At 40.9% G+C, this 26,307-nt stretch overlaps 1 protein-coding gene across 7 annotated transcripts in view; it reads right to left on the bottom strand.

The window, feature by feature from the left end:
• The window catches only part of DYNC1I1 (dynein cytoplasmic 1 intermediate chain 1), a 187,061-nt gene that overhangs the window by 58,660 nt on the left and 102,094 nt on the right, over positions 1 to 26,307 (bottom strand). For all 7 annotated transcript variants that reach the window (XM_005480226.4, XM_026795232.2, XM_005480229.4 and 4 more), the window contains 4 exons: positions 24,970 to 25,059; positions 16,076 to 16,238; positions 14,827 to 14,926; positions 10,023 to 10,148 (listed from right to left, as the gene is read on the bottom strand). In XM_005480226.4, coding sequence (XP_005480283.1) covers positions 10,023 to 10,148; positions 14,827 to 14,926; positions 16,076 to 16,238; positions 24,970 to 25,059 — 479 coding nt within the window. The remainder of the gene's footprint in view (positions 1 to 10,022; positions 10,149 to 14,826; positions 14,927 to 16,075; positions 16,239 to 24,969; positions 25,060 to 26,307) is intronic.

The raw sequence follows: 26,307 nt of genomic DNA, 5'->3' as shown, positions 1-26,307 counted from the left end.
CCATGAAATGACTGGTGATATAGTATATGTTCAAGAACAATATAGAACTGAAGTGGGATTGATATTTTTCTTAACTACAAAAAAACCAAACAGTGCTATAAGAGCAATCAAATTAATTAATCACAGGTCCTAACACAATCTGGCACATTTTGTCATAGTGATTATAAAAACACTCTGATCTCTCCAACATGACAAATTGTTAAAAGCATATTGCTTCTTCTATTTAGGACATTTGCTTGTCATTTTATGCTGAAATAAATGTACTTTAACTTTTCTTTCTCTTTGCCCCATGGGAAACATCTTCCAAGGATAATATCAGTATCTCAGCCACGTGGCACGTGCTTCTCCTTTCCCTTTGTGGGAAGCCAGGAGTGCTAATCATCATTAAATCAATGTTGTCCACATACAAAAGTTCTTTTTAAGGAAGTACTTGTCAGTCATTCAGCCATGGGGGCAGAGGGCAGAAAACTGTTGATTTTAGACTTAAAGGAGTGGACAGTTGTATCCTGGGCTGTAATGATGGATTCCTTGGTTTCTGGGGCCTTTTACAGCAATTTAGAAGAGTAACTGTTTTATATTTTGTGCCAGGTAACACAAAAAGAGGCTTCACTCCTCACATAGAGCTCCCACAGAGACAAAAATCATGAGGTGAAATGATTTTCTTGAATTTAGACCAAATGTACTCTTCATTGCAAGTAGTTTGCACTGAGAACAGTTACATAACCCAATCAGAAAAGTCATGCCTATGGCTGTTTATCCATCATTTGCAGTGCAGCTAGGGAATTGCATAGTATTTTACATCCTTTATGGAAAAAAATTCGGTGGAAGGATCTCAGTGACTTATTGATTTCACATCTGATCCTGCACTTCTTGTTCACCTAAAACCCTTTTAGCAATGGGAGTTTCAAATATACAAAAAATATTTAAAATGTAGTGTTCATATCAGCAAAGGAAAATTGGGTTCTTTTTTCTCTTCCTTCCTTTTTACACTAGGTTATGTCGAAATGTAACCAAATCAACAACTTCTAAACTATAAAACAACCCCAGGAACAATTGCAGCATTGGGTGATTTTTTTTCTCTGCAATTTTGGGATAGTGTGACAAATCTGCATTTTTTTATCAACGGAGATTTTCAAAGTTGAACGAATAATGTCATGTGTTTGTAAGTATCAATAATCTAAGCCATCTGCAAAGGAATGGTTTTGCAAAGGCATCTCTTTCAGGACACTGTGGATTTTGTCACTGCTTGAGGTTTTGGCAAACCATCAATATCACTATAATTTTCTCCTATGAAATATAGTTTTTTGCAGAGTTTTTTTACAGAGTTTTTTTTTTTTTCCCTTAGCTAGCTAAAGTTTAAAAATATTGCATGTCTAACTCAGCAGAGTCACAAGTTAGGCCTTCTCTGAACTGCATATTAGATGCCAGTAATTCAGAAAGGTATTCAAGTTATCAGTGAAATAAGGAAACTTAAAAAAAAATTGAATGCTCACTGTATCAAGTAGCCAACATATTCTTTATATTTGGTCTGAAAGGAAGACTATGGAACTTAAGGAAGAGAAACAGCATCTTTAAGTACAGGTTCATTACAAATCTCTATTTTCACACTTGCAAAGAGCACAATGCTATTGGTAGTAGTGACAGTGTATCATTTAAGTGTATGATACCTACCCCTTCCAAAAAAAGGCTTAGATGTGAGAACTGCCTGAAATTTTCTATCCAAGACAAGCAAAATTGTCACTTCCTAATTATTTGATTCATAATTGAAATCTCAGTTTCAAATGAGGAAGATGATCTGTGTTAAGCCTTGCTCTAAGCAAAGGAGCATTCTGTTGCTAGCAGATTTTGTATGTATAAACACAGTTCTCAAATAATTCAGAATGTTAACTACTAATAGGGGAACTACACCCACCTTTTGTAATAGCAGTCATTTCACAGACTGACATGGCTACAATTATTTTGTTATACAAATTGGCTTGTTGGGTGTGTCACTCTTCAGGGTTCTGTACAAGGCAGCAAGAGATCCAAGTCATCCTGGAAAAATCAACTTACAAAGGGTTTGTAAAGATGCAGTTAAAACTCAAGGGAAGGTATGCAACTTCGTGACATCTCTTTAGTCTAAATAATGATGTTTGTTTGCTCTCTGACCTTGCCTGGAAGAAGGTTTCCTTCTCCCACTCTTGAAAAAAAATATAATGATTTCAGTCTTGTGGAAATTAATGAGGTTTAAGAGACTTTAGGACTGAAAGGTGAAGGGCTATGTAGAAAACATGGCATACTTGGTTTTGAAGTGCAGGTGTTAGTAGATTCCATGCTAACAGCTGTGGCACTTCAGCAGTAAAGCAGGACTGGTGATTTTGGGCCTGGCTAAGACACTGTGGCACCCGAGCCAGAATATACATTTTCACATTTTCAGTGCCTTTTCTGTCCTCCCCCAATTTAAATGTCTTTAACAGGAGACAGGAGACCATGGGGTCCTCTTTGTTCCCCTCTATAAATCTGCTGCATGCAGGTCTCTTCTCTCACCTAAGACACCAAAAATCATTTCCAAGTACTACATTTAGCCTTCAGATGTGTGAGTTAACTTCTGCTGACTGACACACAATCTCCTCACAAGTATTGGGGCACTAATCTTAGGCCAAATGATAGATATTTTTAATCAACAAAGTCTAGAAGTGGTGTAGCCTCCAATGGGAGGAGCAAAAAACCACAAGTGGTATCAGCTGAGGACAGAGGGAAGAATCCAAAACCAAAGCCTAAGAGACAAGATGTGGGCTCTTGCTTACTGACATCTACATGGCAAAAACTGTGCTCTGTATTTCCACATTCCAAACAGAAACATGGCAGAGGACAGAAGTTTTGAAACAGGAACAGAGTAAGTATGTCCTTCTATCACAAGCTGTAGCTGAAACTCTTCTTCTCCCCCGGTCATATAGTTAGAACTTCGCCCAAAATGTAATTCAAAATGGCACAACTATGCACCTGCATTAATTATTACAGTGTGCAGATAACCATGCAGGCACAAATGTACGAGAAACAGCCTCCCAAAGAAAAGGCAGAGCTTACACAGCTCCACCAAGATCATCCTACCGATGACGCACAGCAGGAAACAAAACTGAAATGAAGAGAAAACAGCACCTTTATCTCTGAAGAAGCCCCCCCTTGGTATGATTGGCAACATTTGGGTCTGTGTTACACAAGTCAGTAACGAATTTGGGAGCCTGGGTGCTGAGGTATTCCCACTGTGACAGCTGCATCAGTGTCTTCACAGGCAGACAGTCAAAAGCCCAATTACCAGTGAACTACTATGAAAAAAGGAGGAATCTGATTCATGTTTAGGATCATAGGGTCATAGGGGAACTCAGGCTGGAAAAAACTTTCTCTTCCAAAGAAGGGATTTGTGGTTTTTTTTGGAAAATTTGCAGTCAGCTCAGAACCATATGTCTTCTTTGACATTTACTGATCACAGGTACCCTCTCTCACAAGAAACTGAGGAATTAGGTAAGTCAGCTTTGGAATTGGACATGCTGGATTTTTGGATTGATTTTACTTGGGAAAGTTTGTGAAGCTTAGAGAGAGTTCCGGGTCTTTCATTTTTTGTACATCTCTGAAGACCTGAATCCTTGCTTGAAACTTAGCACTTATAAGGTGAAGAAGTTTTTGTGGAAAAGCACCAATATAACTAGAAGAGAAAATTTTCTTCATTTTTTAAGTGTTCCAACCATACTTTCTGGATTTTCCTCAATTTCTTGTAGTATTTCTTTTCTTTAGAAGCTCTGGAGGGACTGAGCTCTAGTCTGGCTGCCGCAGAGAAGGAAACTCAAGGACAAGAGGAAAAGGAGGATATTAGTCATTCAGGCTTTTACCTCAGCCTGTTCCACACACAAGTCTTGTGGATTTGGGCGCCCAGCACCTTTAGAAGGCAGACTGCTGGAGCAAAAGGCACATCTAAAGGAATTTATGTTGATTTTGAAAGAGCAGACAACAACAAAGAAACCAGATCAGGAAAAAAATAAGGCAACTCTGGCCAATATCAGCCACTAAATATAGCCTTTCACTTACCTCAATGCATCTAATTCTAAGATATGCATTTATGACTCCATCCATTTAGTTGAAAAGGGAAAGACCACACCAGGATAAGCAATGAAGAGTGGTCAAACACATAACTTAATGGCAGTGTATGGAAGCCACTACAAAAAAGCTAGGGGAGAATGAAACATTTTGTGGTGCAGCTGAGTAGCTGATTTCTGTACCCAATCCACCAATATTTTCCAAGCATGGACATCTTTTCTTGAAATTAAAATAGAAAACACAATCCCCTTTCCCACAAAAAACCTGACAGTTTAGTAAAAAGATGGAACTAACCAAGTAAATCTGACTGCATAGCATTTTAGGAAAAGGACAGAAATAGCTGCAGCTATTGAAAGTGATATACTGCTGAAATATTTTTGTGATTATACTAAAAGTTGATCTGACTAGAACTCTTAAATGGTTACTGCTTCCTCAAATAAAAGCTACTTCATATGTGCTCTCCTGCTTTAAAAATACACTGACTGTAGTTGCTTCTAAGTGTCAGATCTGTACTTCTGACTGCCCTTTTAAGACATTTGGAAAAGACATAGCTGACAAAGAGGAAATTAGAAGATCAGGAAATAATCCACAATAAATCAAAAGACCATCAATGCAGTAATATTTTTTTTTCTGTTATGATTAGATTGTGTGTAGTAAACCAGAATTCTTTACCTCACAATAACAATGCAGAGTCCCCCGAATCAGAAAGTACATTCAATTTGGTTTATTTGCACAAAACTAATATCTTTAGCTGTCTTCCTCGTCCACCCCTCCTCTCCTGAAATGATGGATGTTTGAGGCTGAGATCCAGACACCTCAACCAACTTTAATAACCCCTCTTCAGTTCCAGAAGAAAGGAAATGGTTTGTAATACCCTCAAGTCCCTTAGGTAACAGATTATTTCTTTTCCTAGTGACTTCTGTCTCTGCAGTTCAGCTCTAACCCAAAAGCTATGAGATCTGATAGAAGAGCAGTGCTGTACACATGCTAATAGGCTGAAAGAAGGGGTGTAAAGCTCAGACCATTATCTGCTAGCCCATCTACTGCAAACCCTGAGTTCTCATTTGCCTCACTTGTCCAGATATGTTGTTGCAAAGTTTCAGATACTTCTTCAGGTGATTCTGACTTAGAAAGCTTAGATCAGACCACCATGAAACAGAAACAACATCAGGGGCAGAGATGATGAGTAGTACAAATTATCCTCCTAATTAATGGGTAATGCAGATTTTTATTTGTATGTTCAAGGAAAAAACACATAAAGAACATAAAAGCACTTCCTGAAAAATACACAAATATGGAAAAACATGGTTGGTGCTACTCTATCAAGCAATGGTACAGGAGGGAATGTTCACATGCAAGGCCAGCCCTGTGCATTGCAGAAATCAATACAGGATTGAGCACGTGTGGAGTTAGGTCATCAATAACTGTGAGATACTACTTTTGTTTTTGTGACCTCCGCCTAAACACCAACCAGCAGTAGCTGAGAGAAGCAATGTGAACCACTGCTTAAAATTGTCCCAACTAAACCAAGGGAGACTCAATGCAATTTCCATGCTGTTCCTGGAATTCATTCCATCTCTGGGTACTGCCAAACCAACCCAGCTAGGGTTGACTCATCTGCATGGTTTCATGAAGTACTTCTGAAAGGCTTGTGTCTTGCCTTTGGAATGCTCTGGATCACACCAAGAGTATGTGATGCTCCAGCATGGGGGAAGAGGACGTCCCTGACTCTTTCCTACAAAGATATTCCCAGTCTGCACTCTGCAGTATTAACTGCATGCTCAATTTATTTCTCACTACCTAAGGAAAGCATTGAGCATTCATTCCTTTGGCAAATGATATCATCTCCCCATTCCAGTTTTGCTTCTGAGACAGCAAATTTTGCTTGCATAGGAAAACAAATGAACAAATTGCCCAATCCCTCATTCTTCCCTGTTTTCCTATTTCTAACATTGTGGTAAAGAAATGTATGATGAGCTACAGAGGAAAAAATCTGGGAGTCACAGCTAAAATACTGTCAGCACATAAGCAGAAATTTAAAAACTCAAAGAAGGGCAAAAATAAAACACATAGAAGAAAAAAACCAATTCCATGGGAAGTGTGGGATCTCAGCACCTCAGGACTGAGGTGCCGAGCCACCGAGACCACCCTTGAGGGGCTCGGGAGTCCTGGAATGTTGCCAGAAGTGTTTGGTGGCTGGACTTTGATCCTACACGGGAGACGACACCTGTATGAGGATAGGAGGACTTCACCAGGGTGAATGGTGAAGGGATTAGTTAATTAGAGGGTGAGACACAGGGTTTAGGATTTATGTACAGGGGGGTTTAGAGAAGTAAGATGGAGGAATTGGGGCGTGTCCTGTCCTTCTTCTTCTTCTTCTTCTTCTTCTCCTCCATCTTCTTTGGTGATGGTGGCACTTTGGGATTGGTCATTACTGAAAGTGCACCGGACAATAAAAATAAAAAGGATTGGGGAAAAATGATAAATATTGTACAAGTAACCATGGGTATAAAGATAGGTGACTGTCCGGAGGGCTACACAGTGTGCTCATGGCTGACTGCTGAGCAGACCTCTGTCGGGCCGAAAGAAAATCTTTTAGATAAACAATTAATAAACATAAAGACTGAAAGAAGAACTGAAGCCTCTTCTCGTCCTTTGATACGCGGGCTGCCCCAAGGCCACTCCGGGCCTTTCCAGGCCCTTCAAACAGCCGAAAACCGGACAGGGAGGTAAGAGTAGAAGCCATCAGGACTATTTTAGAAAGCATCTGATAGAGCGCATGGCAGTACACATGAATTAATGAGTAAGTATGTCTACTTGGCTAATTGTAACTTTTCCTTTAATGAGTATTAACTAAAATTGAACCCAGTACTGGTACACAACACATTGTAGAGCTGTGAAATTTACTACTACTTAAATTGTATTAATGAGACAACAACTTAAAATGACTTTAAATTGGGTAAGAATTTCATATTTACAGAATACAGCACCCTTCACATTTCAGGAGTGAAATCAAATGTTTTTTGACCGGAGTTAGGGAAAAACATCATTGCCAGTAGATTTTTACATCATGGTCTGTCATGGCTGAACTTTAGCTAAAGCCCCTTGGTTCTGGCAACTTTCAGCATTTCACATTCTCCTATTTAAGATTAAAAACAGTCTCAGAAAGAGGTAAAGAACATAAAGAAATTCCATGGTACACATCTAGATAATATATCAGGAAAGACAGGAAAAGATTAAGGGTTCTAACTTCAAGAATTTACCAAATGTGCACAATTGGTATCTGAAGTTTTCCCTGCTGCAACTCCAGCCAGCTCTTTAGCTGTCCAGAGATGCTTCACAGATCTCTCTCTATTGATGTTAGCAGAACTCCTGAAGTGAAATTTCTTAGAAGTTTCTCAGAAATGCCTTCATAAACCCATTTATTGATTTGGCTTCTCAGAACTGGCTCGCAAAATCTCATAGACAGTCGCATCTGAAATGAGTTTCTACTTCCTTGTGTCTTGCTCTCTGAGCCCCAAAAATTGAAAGGCAAAAGGTATATCAGTCATCTTGTAGGATTTATTGAGACCACTTTTTATAGAAAGTCATTGGGAAGGAAAATAGAGGGCTATTGGGGAAATACACTGTGTTTCTCCAACAAATTTCCACAGTACTATCAAAAGTACTGGATTTGGCCTTTCTGGGCAACCCAGCTATAGCAGTAAGGTGTGTGTTCATCTCTAGTTGTTGGGCTGGACCGTTGTAAGGTCATTTATTTGATGAAACAAAATTGGGTCTATCTCTCAGAAGGCCTAGAGAAATAGAATCAGGACTGAATAAGGGAATGTTTCTCTAGCAAAATGGTAATATAAATTATATGGGGTTTACTAATTATACAGTTTCCACTAACAATAACATGATGATCTATAGAACTGAAATCCAGAGCATGAGCTAAGCTATTACTCTTTTCTTATTTTCCATCTGAGTCAGTTACAACAAAACCTGTGTTCAAGAGACCAAGTTGTATACTTTTTGCTTCCCCATTTAATCCCATGTGGGTTTCCCCATCTAATCTGAAGATAAGCAGAAGATACTCCACATCAAAAGCCCTATAATGATGGTTCAAAGACAGATCCAACTCATAATGGATTTATAATGCAAATTATCTATGGTCAGTTTGAAAGGAAAATAAATATTTCCCATGGGCAGAACTGACATTCTTTAGCTGAAAGAGAATGAATCCAGGATACATGTGCAAGCACAGTGTCATATATGTCTCTCAAGTCACAGGTTTCAAGATTCCAGTTCTAAAAGGAGCACATCCAACAATGTGAGAATTAGACAGAAGCTCAGCCATGCCAAATCCCTGGCCACCACTTACTTTGTCCTGTGTGTGTTTTTCTAGTGAAGAGTGTGGCCTGTCTCATTGCTTTCAATGCAGTAAGTCATACCTCTTTTGTTTAAGTGCATCTAGACAGAACTTTAATGGAACAAATTATGTCTTTAGTCAATCTTCCTCTGTCTGCACAGGAGGGATACCCTGAATCTGGTCATTATCTTACAAAATCAATCTAGTTTAAGGATTATCCTTCCTAGAAATGTCATATCTTCTCTTGGAAGTTTTGTTCAAACCATTAAGCTGCATGTGTATCATAGAAGAATCTGAACATGGGATCTGAGCTAAGACCTTAAGCAGTCTGAAAGGTCAGTGCCAATTTGGCATTGGCTGCCAAATATGATACCCAGAAAAACACAAGTCCTCTTTCAAAAGTAATAGACACACACACACACACACACATACATACATATTTATGTATATAAATCTGTATAGCATATTTGCAGGCCTAAACTCCTTGTGAAGTTGTTTTTCAGTATAGCAAATTAGAAAAATATGCCCAGAATTAAAGGTTACTTAATCGGGTTGAAGCAGCAACTTCAACTCCAGCAACTCCCTCCCACTGTGTTACATCTGATAATGTACCCAAGTCCAAACATAAACTTAGTTCAAAAAGATGTTTGGTTCTCAAATGTAAAATGACACTTAGCTTACACAATTAGCCAGGTAATACATATCCTTCCAAGAGAAGCAATTTTTACCACAGAATTATCTGCGTTTTACTAATCTCTGATTGTTAAGTTTTACTTGCTGAAACTTTTCCATATGGCTTTTTGAATACCACTGTCCTGTATTTAATTACCACAGAGGGATATTAATGAAGAGGTTTGAAATTTGGCCCAAGCCCTGTTCCACAGTTTGGACAGTTTGATGGAGATAGAGGCAGTGAGCTGAACACTGCTGTCAATAGAGGCTGTGCCATTTCACACATAAAAGCAGTGGCAAAAGAACAACAAACAGACATACAGAAATAAAACACTTAACTATTTTTGAATTGTCCATAAACTTCTAAGCCAGCATAATTTTAAAGTAGCACTGAGTGAAGTGAAACACTACTTTGCTGACTTAAAGGACAGTCAAACTGACTGACCTAAAGGAATTGGTGGAGTAGTTCTTGAAGTCGACACCATTTTGATTAGGCTGGAAGACAGATACATGTCCAAAAATGCAAAGTTTACTACCCAATTTTAAAGGCAAAACATGATATTGAGCAGAACCAAGGCAAGGGTGGGCAGCTTGAGTGCAGAGGATGCGAGGAAGTTAACGTGGGTGGGAAAGCATGTGTTACTGCCTGCATGAGGAAGTGGTACACCACAGTTACTTCATAAGTGCAAGGGATTTATGAACTAAATCTCCTAGGGACTGTTTTAAATAGACAAAGAATGACATGCAGCTCTGACAGGCTTTTGTTTGAGAAGGCTGGTTGCCTTCCAAAAACACTGGACTGTCACTTGTACTTTTACTAAATATGCCAATTTTTAACCTTAATGTTTTCATATAATCAGTGGGGAGATGCACCATGTAGTAAATTGTTTTGTCTAAAGCATAAAATCGATGGCTTCCTCAGCCTTACCTGACAATGGAACACATATTCTGGTGTAGTTTTCTTGAATTTCATATTCCACACCAAGGCTACCCCATCAGGCTCATGTGGAGCATCTTCATTATTGTTATAAGATGCAACCATCAATTCAGGGTACTAGAAAGGAAAAGAAAATGCAAATAAAATAACATGGATAATGAAAAGCCTACACAAAATCATATCAGACAGAAATAATCTACAGTAAATGTGCAATATCTGGTTTTAAATAAAATTAATGCTAGTTCAATCATATTATTCTGCTTCATTTTGGTTTTACATTTTACTCATCCCTAACATCCTTAAAGTCCCTGATACTTGCTCTCTATCAGTTATTCTAAAATATCACAAAGGCAATGTTATTTTCTGCAGGTAATTCTTAAGAAAAGACAACTAGCAAAATATTTATAAAGGGAATGAAAAGGAAGGAGGAAGAAAAATTTGAAAGCTTGAATAATTTTAAAATATTTGCTCAACATGTCTTCAGGGACAAACTGCTGTCTTAACTGACTGATAATAAAACACTATGACCATAGGGTTGACTAGCTTTTATTCTGAAATTCACTTTTTTTTCCAGCGTTCCTGAAAACTATTCTTTCTTATTTCATTATGCACTCTTATTCACTTATGCACAGAATCAACTTGAAAGCTCTTCTTGATGATTCAAATGGCAAACAAAACATTTTCTTCATAGAAGCTCAATTTTACAAGATGCTGAGGTCATCTTGTAAAGCACAGGGTGACCTTGAATTCCACTGACTCAGTAGGATTGATGCAATAAGCACTCTAAAAACAGAGTCACACTTTTTTGTATACCCATTATCCCCTGTTGTATAGAAGTAGATATGCAGCACGCATAATCATTTGCTTTGTTTATATATACCTATCTATATATACATAACATCATAAATGACAAATCAGAATTTCACACTGTCTTAATGACCTTGCATAATTTTAAAACACTGTAAGAAGTAATAATTTACCCACAAAACATCAATCACTTTCGGTCTACACAGTAACTCCCAGTTGTTCACTCTCACATGTTTGACACAAGGCACCTCTGGAAACCTCTGTCCTTCCCTCTGAGTATTTGCCTATTTAGAGGGGTAAGGCAGTGGAGATGATGGCATGTCCAGAGAAAAGCATGTGGCTTCTGCAGACCAACAAGTCAGCAGCTTGAGTTGTGCAAGACCTACACTCTCCTCTTGTAAATTAGAAATGCTTTCCCTCAAAATTTCTCAGTATCTGCAAATTATTGTCACTTTTTGTCTTTCCCAGGTTAATTCCTACCAAACCATCCACCACTTTACAGGAGAACAGTGCAGCTGGTAGGAAGCAGGAAAAAGAAACTCTCTTTTGGGAGTTGTGAATTTGGTTCAAAGGCACTTTAACAGTTAATAAAACCCCAAACCACCACCCTTCCTATCGTTATTATTGGGGTCTGAACCTCTGTGCTCTCAAAATCCATTGGAGGAAATAATGCACACAGCTGTAACTTCTGCCACCAGCAGCTGTTGCTTCCCACATTCTGTACAGTTCCATGGATAATGTATCACAGAGCTGATGATTTTCCTACTCAAGCTCATTGCTCTGAGTGAGCCTGGACCCATGTGTGGAGGAATCAGCAATAACACATGGACACCACAGCCTGGCCCTTTCCCATTTTAGGGAAACTCTGACTGGATTGTACCTACATCCCTCCAGACCCTGGCTGCTGGCACAGCTTGTAAGGACAATTTAACACCCAATTCACTTGCATGGAATTTAAAGGAAGCAGTAGACCAACCAGTCCCTCATCAAGACCCAAGGGGCACTTGAAGGTGAATTAATCCCCCACCTGAGATGCCACCTCTGGACACAGTTGTGCCAGCCTTGCCCTCAACTGTTCTCATTCATCTCTTCTCTCTCACTCCTGCAACAGAGCTTACAACCACTTCTGAACAGCAAGCTCAGCTTCTCCTTTGAACCTTTTCATCCCACGCTGGCCCATGGCCAAGTAAACAGAGTGTGCAGCAGGCTCTTGACAGGGCATCACGCTGTGGTGAGCAGGTTGGGGACCATTCACGCGAGTGCCTGAGCCTGCAGCCACGCAGGGGCAGAAACACGGGCAGGCAGAAGCAACAAGCCCTCTTGTCAGCAAGACTACAGCCAGCTAGCGTGTGTGGCCAGGCCCAAAGCACCAATTTTGAAGCACTCTGGGGCTGGTTCATGCTCCTGGGAAGTTTAGTGGGCATGGTTGGCAGCATGTCTGGCTATAAACAGACACTGACTCAAATCCTGCTGGTCTATTGTCAGGTTTTGCAATCAGTTTATGTATTTGACTGGAAACACAGTTTAAAGTTTAAGCAGATGCTGGGGTCATACCTAGATGGGTAACACCATTATGAGGCTTTTTGACTCTTAAAAAAACAGAGCTGAATGCAGTACGCTAAATCCTCCCTGGCACTGCACACTCCAATGCCCCACTCAAGCTACTTCCATTTACACAGTTTCAGTCCTCACCGGGTGCCCAGATGTCCTGCAAATGAAAGCAACATAGAAATGGTGCTGTGCAAAACTTCCTTCAAGGCTTCTGTCTGAGGGTCCAGAAAGACATATCACTATCCCTAGGATGATGATTTTCTTGGCTTTAGGTGATCTAAGTTAGCTCCCATGGACAGAGTAAGGTGCTATCATTCTTCATGTTTACTCTCAATCAATTGGGCCTTTCCCTAAGATCCTTAAGCACCTCAGCCATTTTCCTGTTGTTCTGTGAAAGAATCAAGGGGCTAGAGGGTTAACTTGAATGGTATGAATGATCCCACATGTTTGAGACTGTATTCTACATGTGACTGGGAACTGAGTAACTTGTTTAATCAATGCATCAATGTCCTTTGTTTGATTAAGCTTCTATTTGCCTCCAGGCTGTTTCGCAGCAGCAGTTTTATCGCTGAAAATTGAGCAATGTGTTCTGCAGTTCCCATGATTATTCAAGTTATTCTTTGGCACAGTGGACACTGCCATGTCCTGGAGCATGTGTGAACTGCAGAGCTAGTGGTTACGTGAAATACCTCTGTCTGGCTCCAGCTCTTGTCTCGTGGATACAACTCAAAGCAGGAAGGAGAGGAGGCAACTCCGTACTCCCAAGCTACTGTAGGGCAGCCTGCAGAAGCCCCCCACATGGAGAAGCCCCTGCTGGGGTGCCAGGGAGCTGAGCATGAGGAGTTAACAAAGAGGAAGGCAGGAGGGGCCACCCTGGAACAAAGAGGTGGGAAGCAGAAAATGCCTTCAAGCCCCAGGGGCTGAACAATTACATTTGGCAGTGCTCTTCTGAGGCGGCTTTTTTTCTTGCTGCCCTGGGAGTACAGTAAGAGCTGCCTGTTAGGAAAATATCAGATAAGAATTCCATGTAATTTCCAGCCCCTGAACAAGTGAACAACCTAAGATAAGTGTTTCCTCAGGCTTATATTTGATTTCTGTGGAAATCCATATGTGCTTAAAGGCCACCCACATCACAATAGCACATACCTGTTGCTAGGCTGATATTTTGTATAAAAGCAAAGGTATAAATCCTTCATTTCACACGTGGAGTGCAAGCTGGCTATTAAAAGAAGCTTCTCTGCAACTGGCTGTTGTGCACCACACAGATGTGCTCAGCCTACCAGCTGTGCTCACTGGGACCCGCTGATTCTTCTCCTTTCTGCAGCCTCCTGTGCAGGCAGCTGCCACCTTGCCTGGGAAGTGCCCAGAGGGATGGGAGCAGCTCTGTGGCCATTTCAAGGGAAAAGAGAGAAGCATGGATGGAAGTCCCCATGCTTCTTATCCCGTGGCATGCCTGAGGCTGGGTTTGTGCTTGCATTTGTGAACTCAATGTGCTCTTGGAGAAGTTTTGTTAAATGTGTATGGTGGATTTAGGAGCAGAGACTCCTTGGTTCTCTCCCCAAGGAAACCACATGCTTTGCTCCAGGCCAGAACCTAGGAACAGGCTAACAATGATGAAACAGGACAAGGGGAGCTGGAGTAAAACTGGAACCAATTTCATTTAACAGGACCTGTGATGATGTCTGATAATCCCAGCTCTCCAAACAGAGTAACTAATTAAACTGGTTTCTGCACTTTGCTAATGTGATTGCATTGGTTTTGGAGAACTTAAGCAAGTCTATCATCATTTTTATTTTCGAATGACAATGCTTTGCATGCAGAGAAACTGGGTACGTTCCAGGCATGCTGCCTTAGCATGACCCAGAGCAGCTGCAGCCTCCTCTTCCATCACTTGAAGAGAGGATCCAGCAGTTTTTGAAAGATCTATTTTCAATCTTTTTAAATTGTTCAGATACTTTCAAATTTTAAATTTTGGTATATTAGAAAAATTCATTTTATTTCTCACCATTTTTAAAGATTTCATGTAATATGTATACATCTACCATGTATACATATTATATATAGTAAATTAATTTTAGTTAGTTTAATTTTAAACCTTTTGTCCTAAAAAAAATTTCCATTTTTGGCTGAAGCAGTGTTAGGGGGAGGAAAAGTAAAGACTTAATCTTGGTAGGTTTGTTAACTTAGGGTTTTAACACAACATCCTGATTTTGAAGACCAAGTAACATATACAAAAAAAAAAAAAGACAACTTCTATATCATCCACCACCCTTCTTCACAGAGAAAAGTGCTTTCACTCATACAAGGCCTTGCTGTTCTCTCAAAAATAACATCCTGCTCTGCTCTGCATAAAGAAGAGCAAAGAGAGGCTGCCCATAAATTTTATAGGGAGAAGTGGAAGTGATATGGAAACTCATCTCCCAGCTCCACATCTTACCTGAAGAGACCAATCCATGCAGGTGACAACACGATGCTTTGACCAGTGCTCATCATAGAACTGCCGGTTAAAGGAGAGGTTGGCTCCTGCTTGAACATCTCTGTGTGAATTCAAACAAAGTGACAGATTTTCAGGTATCAGGATTCAAATGCTGTGAAAAGCAGTGCAAAAGTTTTGGACTGCTTCTTAGATCTCTGCTCAGCCTGGGGGAGTCTGCCACCTAGATTTAATTGCTCCCACTGACTGTCTGGCTGAAAATGATGCAACAAGGAACAAATTTTAGGTCTGTTTCACAAAACCACATTTTTAATCTTCTCACTGCCTGCCTGACTCTTCTGGGTCACCCTGGGCCGTCTCTGCCCTCTTTTTCTCCCAGGATGAACCTGGCCCTGGCATTCAGCTCCCACTTTTATGAACCTTCACCTCCAAGCTATAACCAAACCTCTCTTACTTTTGACTCCTAAAATGTTAAAGGTACAGCACCATCTCCCAGAGATGGAGACAGCAGATGCTCTGTGACACTGTGAGGACAGGCTGAAGCTCAGTGCTGGTCCAAAAGTGCCACACTGATGCACACAGCTGGTCCATACGGATGCTGTTCTGGGTTAGCCTCCAGTAACTCCCATGCAATACAGCTACTGATTTGCCATGAGGCTTCTGCAGATACACAGCTGCTGCAACCTAAATATTTCTTCTTCAACTAACAAGTTTTACTGCTTTGCTCCCATATCAAATGCTGAAAACAAAACTTGTCACTTCTCGTCTTAGCTGTTAAGATTGCAAACGCTTTGGGAGATCATTTTCATCCCCACGATGCATGGTAAAGTGGGATCCATTACAGACCTGAGGCAGTAGTAGAATATAAACAACACTAGTTTGAATTTGTGAAAATATCATAAGCACACACACGCACACAGCTGGAATGTACACATTTACATGTACATGTGTATTTACGTCTTTCAGTTATTTTCCCAGAATTTTGAATTTCATCCCAAAAATGAAACAAAAAATTAAACCAGCTAAGTAATACATCAAATTAAAAAACCTGCCAAAACCCAGATCAGTAAATCATAAAGCTATTTTAAAATATCATTTCGGATGACAAAGTGACCCAGGCCTTCACTGAGAGATTTTAGGCTTTTCTTAACAATAAAAATATTAATTTTTTAAATTAAGGCTTCCTGTTATTAGAATTGTCTTTATAAAACTCATTTTACAGGAGCAAAAAAAAAAAAAAACCCAAACTGACCCATCTTTCTCTTCTACATCTCTGCCACTATAGTCAAAGAAGATGTCAGAATCTTCAGCCAAAGCTCGCTCAATTACACGTATTGTGCGGTCAAAAAATATCAGGAATTCTTCTGAATGGAGAACTTGTTGCTTTTCTTCTTCTGTCAGTTCTCTAGGAGGAGCTTGGAAAATGAAAAGATGTAGTTAGGAGTATGACATTTCACCCCTTTCCCAATGAATCAACATCTTCAGTGGGTTTCCTTTGACATGAAAGATTGCTGTAGCCATGTCAGGAGAAAAATCAAAGCTTTACTCTTAAAATCATGACTAAGAAGTTTTTAATATGTCTAAACATACTCCTGTATATTACCAGAATGTAGCCTTTACATAGAAGAGATCCTGTATCTTATGTATTTATTATTCTGAAATGGAAAATACTTAAACCCCCCAAATTAAATAAACTCAGCGTTCCTATTTCAGGAAATGGCCGTGACTGACGTTTAGGCAATACCTAACTGGAAAAAGCAGAACACTTATGTAACAGAGGACCTGTCAGAGGAGCTGAAGATAAAATAATCTTCTTAACTTATACCACAGTTCTTTATATTAAAAGGTCTCACATAATCTCTCCCTTCAATTCTTCCAATTTCTACTTGGTGTCACTGATAAATTCTGTCTTTGCTTCAGAACTTCTGCAAAGTAATGAAGTGAATAACCAAAGATATTTTCTGAGGCAGCAAAATTGCAAGCAACCAGTCAAACAGCAGTTTATTTGAGGCAGTGTTATTCCCTGCAGAGGAATCCTAAGACCCAGAGCAACAAATGTCACCAAGCCATGGGCAAAGCTGCCCTGGGAGGGGTAGGGGCTGTCTTGGGCAGCAGTAAGAATAGTATGTTTCCCCCAAGATGAAGCTGCTTCTTTGCGTGTATACAGAGTTGCTAAACCTTTACTTCCAATATTTACAGTTTGGCCCTTCATTTGAAAAATACTGTCTTTAAAGGACACACCAGTGCAACATCTCCATCAGTTTAATGACTTGTTGGTAAATTATAACTCAAATGTGAGCATCAGAGGAAATGAAAGTTGGGATGCTCCTGTTACTACAGTAAAAAATTCTGTTCTCAATTGCACTATCAGGGTCATATTGATATTCTGTGAATATTGTATATTGATTATGTATTTTCCTACAAGTGCTTTTGAATCATCATTATAGTTCTATTTCAGAATTACTTCTACTTCAAGAAATGACAGTATCTTTACAGTTACCCCAAACCAACCTTGCAACTAGCCTAAATTCCCAGCATAAAAATCTCTGTTGGCAGAGAATTTTGTTCCAAATTTATAATTAGGAGCACAAACAACATATCATAAACAGATTTACTGCAAAACGACAGAGACTCCTACATAAGAGTTTAACAGGAGATCAAAGGCCTCCTGCATTTAGCTTTAGACTACAGATTTGAGGTGTTTACCTGTGAAAATGACCTTGCAGTCTCTGTAGGCCATATTGGGTTAAAAACTGGCAGCCAAAAAAGGGAATTGAGAGAACACCCACCATACAGCAAAGTTTAACTCCCAGCCCTGTCATACATATCTCAGTGTTTAATTAAACAATGAGTGACACACTTTCAAGCTACAGCTCAAAATGATTTTTCAGTTTCTGTGCCATGCCACACAGCTTCTTTCAGTGATCAGGCAGATGTTGCCCTTGCTCTCCAACTGATTTTCCTGTGTTTCATTGGATTCATGTCCAACTGGATGGGGCACGATGCCACCCCCAGCCCTCAGGGCAGGAACAGGTGGAAGGGCACAGCAGCAGGCAGGAGGAGTGACATGGTCATCTCTCCTGCAGTACCCCCTGTTTTCAGCACCCCTGCTCTCAGAGGTGCTGTGGCTGGGAGGGGCTGCTTTCACCATGATTTGCCTCAAGTGGTCAAAGCGTTAGCTCTGAAAGACAAAATCCCTGCACTACACCTGAGCTAAACAGAGGGCAGGAAAAATGCAAAAGACGGAGCAGCAATTTGGCCCTCAGGAGACAGAGCAGCTAGAAAGTTACAAACTTTAGCCTTTGATGATCTCCCATGGCCTTGGCCCTATGTCTCCTACCAGCAGGTTAGTGGTCCCTGTGGAGCTCCACACATCCAGAGAAAATTTGCATCCCCTCATATGGTCCCCCTGCATAGCAGAGTGACAATTACCAAGGCAGGAGCACAATTTGCCCCTGAGTGCTCTACACAGAAGCAATGCATGTGAAAGAAAAGACTAGCAAGAAGAACAGCCTAACCTATTGCAGCATCCACTGCTGAACAGTAATTGGCACTGAGGGAACTCATCTGGCAAGGAAGCCTGTAATGAGGCAATATCCCATCGTCACCACTAAAGCATTGCTTTCCCAGAATCAAAGACAACAAGCATGACAATGCAGCAAAATGGCATAAAGAGGGAGAACACAACTGCAAAGGCAACTGGAAAACTCGTGTTAAACTGCTGCAAATGGTAAAAATTATTTGCTAAATCAAATCCTCTCTACAGCTTGGAAATATAAATTTATTACTCGGCCATTTGCTGGCTATAACTGCAAAGAAAATACAACCCAAAATCAATAGAAAAGGAAAAGGCAAAAAATAAACAACTTGGGAGCTGTGGAGTGCTCACAGCAGTGGAGAAACAGATGATTGTAGTTCTACCTCAGCAAAATCTCCCTTGCAGTTAGCAATGATCTGTGGGAGGCCAGCAGTCTATTAAACCATCAGGAACACCTTGGCTAAAGTTTTTAGGGCATAAATCAGCTTACCTCATTCATCTGACTGACACACCAGATGCCCCCTGGCAATATTAAGCTTCATATTTTAGCCTTATTTTCTTCTTTCATTCGGCTGCCTCTGAAGTTTTATTTGAGGCAATCTCTTCTCACAAGAACGTTATCATTATTTTTTCCAGTGTAAAACATTGCTATAACTACTGTAAATACATGAAGTATAAGCAAAAAACCCAAACAGACAGGCTTGTTCTTTCAAATATGGAGGTTTTCTAACCATTTATCTTTCAGAGACATTCCCATTTTCTCCTTGTTCCTTCTCCCTGTCTGTCCATTACCTCAAATAAAATAAAAAGAAGCTATGTAATTTTCTGCAATTTTTCTTCCGATCTGGGAGCCTACAGTCACTTTGATCTCAGCTTTCAAGAAACACAGGCTCTCTTTAAGGAAAACTGAGAAACATAAGTAGTTGATCAAAGTGTGTTTTGTTTTGTTTTGTCACAGAGACCTATGTGATGTGACAATATCTCCAGAAATTCCCTGTAGGAATACAGCATTTGTCTTCAAGTATCTGCTCTCCCTGGCATGAAACCCAAACCAACCACATCTAACCTTCTGTGCTGAACAAAGCCCAGTGCAGCGTGTATGTTACTGCTAAAAGCTACGTGCTTATTGCCTGGAGTGCCATGAAAACTCCTGCAAAGAAAACTCCACAGTCTGCTTTTGCTTCGATACCACGGCTTCCTAGAGAGCTGCTGTGCCTGTGCTGTGACCCCACCTGAAGGAGCTGGACCCATCTGTGGCCCTGCCCAGCTCATGCAGGAGGATCTGGGGTGCAGCCACCCAGTCGTGACTGGCAGGAGCTCCGGGTGTCCCGTCTGTCCCTGAACCTACGGAGACATGGATGGGACCCCACAGCAGCAGCAGCCTGCTCTGCAAGGGGCTGGGCTGGGGTGTCACCCACAGCTGCCAAAGAGGCCCTGTGTCCATGCTAATGTGCAATACTGTACAAAACAAAATGGAATTTACATTTAAAATTAAATTGCTGTGCAGAGTAATATATGCACAGAGGGCACCACAGGGAAAGAAATTGTGAGGTGTATGTGTAATGAAAAATATATATACTTGTGCTTGAACAGGAAGGTCTGGAATACGAAACAATAGTTGAACATGATGTGAAAACAACCAATTTACTCAAGACTTATTTACAAAAATAGGAATATTTTATCATTTCATGTGACTTAACATAATCCTCAAAAATACCATATTTCACATCGGGTTCTTTGTCCATAAATTTCTTTGGGCAAAACAGAAAAAACCAAAAAATTTATATTAAAACATCTTCTTGAATTTTAGGAACAAAGATAAAATTGCTGCAGACTTGTTCTTATTCAGCAGAAGCATGTTTGTAGTAAATACAACATAAATAGTTGGGATAACAGTTCATGAACAAATTTAGAAATATTGAAGTAGCAGAATTTGAGTCTTCTCTCAAGGGAGTTAAAAAAAACATTAAAAAAATAAAACAAAACAAAAAAACCTGTCCCACATTTAAATAAATATAACAAAGATTCTCCTGGAATCTCAGCAATTCTAAAAACCTGACAAGAGAAATGAAAATTAGGTCCATTAAAGGAAAAAGAAAAAAAAAAAACCAAAAACGAAAAGACCAAAAGTGAATGAAAGAAAGGGCAGACTAATAAAAACAGTAAAGCAGGAAGCAGCCTTGTTATCAACCCAGAGATATAATGAGAGACAGAAGGAGATTATTAAAACCCCTTTAAGAGCTGTATTATTTCTTTCAGCATCTATTTAAATCCATGTAAACTTTCGATGTGCTGACAATGGAGGATGGCTGAAAGGCACAGGGTGAGAACTGCAAGGTGTGAAGTGGCTCTCAGCAGCTTTCAGTCCTTTTCTGCCTGTGATCTTGTGATCCTCCTGTTTTTCTTGTGCTTTGCACTTTCATGTCAGGCTTGACAAATGCCATATCCTGCTTTGCTGTGTCCCATACCAGGGCGTGATATATGTCATGTCTTTGTTGTGCTGGCAAGCCCCTTCATGGCATAACCACTAAACATAAAAAAGAAGATTTCAAGCTTTATTTAGGGATTTTAAAATTCTGAAGTAGCAAGTTGCAGAGCCTTAGATTTGATACTGTGCCAGGCAGGGCTGTTCCCACTGCCTGTGCTTCTCCAGGGGCAGTGCTGGACACCATCCCTGAGCACGCCTGAGCTGACTGTAAGGATGGGCAGGCACACCTGAGCTCACTGTGGTGCTGGTGGCAGTGAAACCGTGGCATTTCTGGCCATGACCAACCTCACCACAACCTGTCCTGCTTTCCCAATACTGATGCCTGAGCTGTTGGGAGTGAAACCATCCCCACCAGCCCAGCCTGCTCTGTGGACACCTGAGCCCCATGCACAGAGCCAGGGCAAGAGCAGGGCACAGCAGGTCTTTGGAGCTGCAGATCCCAGCCTTTCCCATCACAGTCTTTTGTGCAAGTTTCTGTGGATATGCCCATGGCTTCCGATAAATGCAGGTTGAGGCCTACTTTTAAGACCAAGCCCGTCCCATTGTTCTTGTGGTTTCTACTGACACAAAGAGGAGCGTTAGGTGGAGCTCCAGAGCTCTCTGGTGGTGGAAAACCCCATCCCACTTGATGCCACCGTTTGGAACCAGTCTCTTGTTTATGTGTTCAGGAGAGGCTGGGAACAGGCAGAGCCCGTTCACCATCAGGTGTCCCACACTCGTTCTTCCAAAAACCATGGGGAGAACAGAACAGGCACCAGAGACATGGGTGGCAACAGGCAGCCCCACAGAAGGAACACAAGGTGGTCCCAGGGCTTCAAACACTTCAAGTGGTCAAGAGTCAGTTCTTCGTCTCCCACGCCACTTTGGGGGGCTCGAGCTGCTCCTCTGCCCTTCACGCCTCCATGGCAGTGAAGCTCTGCAAGAGGTGCCATGCCAGACAGTGATGCTGGGACATGTCCAGAACCAGGGTAGGACCCCTCAAACACCCCTGGCTGCTGAATAATCCCACCAAACCCCACAGAGCAGCTCTGGGGTGTGCGGGGGGAAGATGAGGAAATTAAGCATGCAATAAATGTCTGAAGAATTAAACCGAACTACCTATAAACCACATTAAAAAAAATCCCGTTTCCTCTTAAAATACCATTATAAAAATAGAGCACTCTTGTCCTGTTGGCTTGGAGAAAGGGAGACTGAACAGACTACATCCAAACTTTATTTTTTATCCTGACCAGTTTTTGAGTTATATTCATGAAAAAATTCTCTGCCTTTCCCTACTTGCACTTCTCTCTCCCATGGATTTTTTTCTTAACACTCCTATAACTCAAAAAAGGCCATGCTGATTTTTTTTAATCTGTTAAAAAATGTGCTCCCTGAGCTGAAACCAAATTTCAGCCCAGAGCAAATTTTTACGGTTGGGTTATAAATCCCTGAAAAACAGGATTCATAATGGAAGTGCTGACACAGCCTTAACTACTATATAGCAGTGTGAATGGCGCCACTATAATGTCTATTAGAGATTCTTTAAAAAGTTTGCAAAATATTGTCTTGCCTTGCAGAGAAAAAGAAGCCAGAGTACTTAATGCCAACATAAACATGCTTTTAACCCATTATGTGCTAATTTGCAGAAAAGCTATTAATTCTGAGTAGGCACACAGAGTGCAGCACCGACAGGAAATGTTCTTCTAAACTCCTGTTTGACTTGTAACATGGTTTTAATCACTTCCATGAAACACAAACGATGGCTTCAAACTCTGAATGTTGCTCAGAACATGAGAAGGGTGATTACAAGAGAGAGGAAAATGGGATTTTGCAGGCAAAAGGGCTAAAGCCAAGTGGGAGAGAATGACACCAAACACTAAAAAATGGGCCTCCGTTCCTTGTCAGTTTGTGGACAATGGCTTCATCTGATTCACAGCAATTAATGCCTGTCAGCAGCACTCCACTATTTTATCTATCATAACACATACTACAGGTCAAGTTCACTTTCTATCAGGCAATGAGCGTGTTTTCTTCTTCCTTGAACCCCGTCAGATGTTAGCACCTCACAAAGTCAGTTCTGCTGAAATGAGCTGTGCCTTGCATTTGCAGCCGACCATTGGTGTGCCTGAGACCAGTGCTAAAGCAGCCCAGATGATCGACTGCTCCTGGGGGTCTGCTGGGCAGGGAAGGGGAGCGCTGCCCTCTGACTAAAGCACTGCAAAGAAATAAAAGTTGTTGGCAGTGGTGGCTGGCGAGCAAAGTACATAAAAGGCTAACTTGAAGGCCCACTAAAAAAGTAAAATAAATCAGTTCAGTGTTCTATTTTAATTTTTTTCTTCTTGCAGGAATTTGTGCTTTCTCCCCATGTGTAAGCATTAGCATCAATATTCTTTGGGAATAAATGGGTGTGGGCTAAGCTCTAAGTTGAATCCTACAGGGACATTCAGCAACCCAGGAGAGTGCTTGTGCATGGTGTGCATTAGTAGAGGTTTTTATGGCTTTCTGTTGCCATCAACAGAAAGGGACACTGTGTTAGGTCCAGTGACTGCAAAAGCCCATATGCAAGTTGACCTCACAGTTTTGAAAAGAAGAGTAATTTCCATGAAGAATGAAGTTTTTCTGTGTTGCCACATTTCTTGCTCATGTCCTCAGTGCTGCCTTTGCAGACTTGCCTGACTCCTGTTCCTGCTGTCTGCACTGGTCCCCTCTGCCCATGGCACCTGTGATTTGGGCCAGTGGAAGAAGCAGAATGATGAGGAGCAAGAGGATTTTTATCTCTCCACATTTCCACAAGGACCTAAACAAGCAATGAACACTACAGGATTTATGGCATCAGTGATTTCTGTGATGCTCTAAAGAGGGAAGAAAAACCAATTTATAATCAAAATAGTACAGCTGGTACTTCAGTGGGTGAGGATAGTAAATGTGGGCACTAGTGTATCAGATTATCTTATCTTACTGATGAAAAGATACCGGTTTCCCTGGACGAGAAATAAGCATTGGCTGCTGTATTCCCAGTTGAAGATTTCATGGGCTTCCATGTAAAATGGCTTCATATTTTTCCCCTAGTGAGATTATCTTGGGGAAAACCAAGCTCACAGAATTATCCTGGTAATGATCACCATGGCAAGAAAAAACTTGGACCCTACCCAAAGAAGTAAACTACCTTTCAAGAGGCTAAACAGAATTTTGAGCAGTCCTGGCAATACAAAAGTAAGAAATGCTGGAGAAGAAACCCATTTCCTTCTACTCTACAGCTGCTGCTATTTCAGTTCTTTTTCCCTACTCAACACATGAGTGACCATTGACCATGGAAGGCATTGACACACCAGCATAGCCAATACCCTAGTACATTTCTAGATGAGGAAGACCAAATTTCACACCATTCTTCTAATTTGAAAGCTAAGACAGGTCCAAGGAAAGGAGAAGAGGCACCAAGCATATCTACCACATCAGTGCTGACATGCATGACTTAAACAAGTGTCCCTTGTCTGCACCAGAAGCAAGTAGTAACCTGAATTTTTGTCTCTTGTAACGGTGCAGAGCACCTCAATACAGAGTAATGGACAGAAGGGCTGGTCTGGCTTCAGAAGGGTTTTTTAAGTTCCTTGAGGCAGTTCCCACAAAATGTTTTGATTTTGACAGAAGACATTTTTCAAGTGAAATCATTTTCTGTTGGAAGATTCCTGACTACCACTAGGTTTAGCTTTGTTCCTCTCTAGCAGGCAGGCAGTTATGGGCTCCAAGTGTCTCTGAAGACCAAGAAACTTTATAGAGCTTCTGGAATGCCTGGCATTCCCATTTTAAATCTTTCACATAAGCAGGGCACTTGAGCCAGAGGACAAATTAGTACCAGTACTGGGATCCAAGAATCCCTACTTCATTTTCAAATTATAAGGACATGCAGGACATTCTGCTAAACAGCTCAAGCCTCATGCCTTTCACAATCTTCTCAGGCCTACCAGCTGGGTCTCTGGGATACAATTTTCTGCTTTCATGCTACTCATATGGTTTTGAATCATTAAAACTGGTGACTGTTTCAATTTCAGTGTTCTCAATAGTGAAAACTACTTATGAGAGTAGCTACTGGCAGAATCTTATCCTTTAAACATCCAAAATCATCCTTTTAATTTTAAAGTACCTTCTTTCACTTCCTGCTTCTGGTCTTGATTTTCTGTCTCTAAGTCATCCTGTGTTTTTGGCTCCACCATCTCTTCATCATCTTCATCCTCTAAAAAAAAAGAAAAAAAGGAAGAAAAAGATTTGTTAGATTCTCCTCCTTAAGGGGCCTGGAAATTGTCTGACTTTTTTACAATTATAAAATGGTAAGGCAAAGTGCCCAATACATTTATGCTCAGAGTGACACTCTTAGACATTTCCCCCCTGACTGCAAGATAATCTGCTCACACAGGGCACCTGCCACTTCTGCTCCCCATAACTTCCCCTCTCAGATGTCAACTGAATATCTCCCTGACCTCGGATATGACTCCTTGGATGGCATGAGGACAGATACAAATACCTTTCAGCCTGGCAGCTATTCCACAGCTGGGACACCTGCTATCCAGATACCTCATTTCCAATTCAATTCTCACCAGATTAATTTGTCTTTTGACCTACAGGAATAGGTTAAACAGAAAACTGACCTCAGGTCAGATGCCACTAGCAAGGAAACAAGCATGGCACAGTTCTGAAAAGTCATCACCATCAGCTGGGGGAATATAGCAACCAAAAGTGGCATTTGGAGCTTAGGAACCATTCTTGCATTAATACAAATTTAATGAACACTAAAATTTGACACATGTCAGTTACTACTGCCAGATGTTTTAATGGCCTTTCCTGACCTATGCAAATGCATCTCTCCCTCCCCCTCTCTCCCCACACTCACATGTTCTCATTTTATTCAGGAGGGCAAACCATTCATTCCTTGATGTTTCTCTGAGTTACAAGAGTTCTGATTGTCCAGGCCAGAACATAATACAAGCAGAGCTGAAAAGACAGTGATGCACCAAAATGCTTCAGAGTCTACCTAGCCCTCATTACTTGTTACCAGCTTGTTACAGCAATGTGATCCATTTTTCCTGTGCCCAGGGCTGGCACCCAACCCACTCACATTCTTGAGAGGATAAAGACGCACAGCTTTCTAGATTTTGTGAACTATGAGGAATGAAAATAGAGCTGTTCCTAAAAGTATTTAACAATTAGGATGAGTAAATCCACGGGCTATGGAGGAATTATTTTGCAGTTATTTTGGAGCTTGACATACCACCAAGGCATAGCAAGCGTCACTGGTGCCCTGTATTGGTCCAGGGCACAAGAGACCACATGTTGTCCAGGCCCTGGGGCATTCAGCCATCAGGAGAACACTGCAGCTCCTCTAGGGCTTTCTGAACAACCTCCTGTCACCATACAGTTCCTCATGTCATGGTGTTTCTCCAGGCACACTTCCTGCTCTAACCTGCCATGTTAATGGGGAAAACAT

Source organism: Zonotrichia albicollis, chromosome 1 (assembly GCF_047830755.1).
Source record: "Zonotrichia albicollis isolate bZonAlb1 chromosome 1, bZonAlb1.hap1, whole genome shotgun sequence".
NCBI classification, from domain to species: Eukaryota; Metazoa; Chordata; class Aves; order Passeriformes; family Passerellidae; genus Zonotrichia; species Zonotrichia albicollis.
This window is presented reverse-complemented; position numbering and strand designations above follow the sequence as displayed.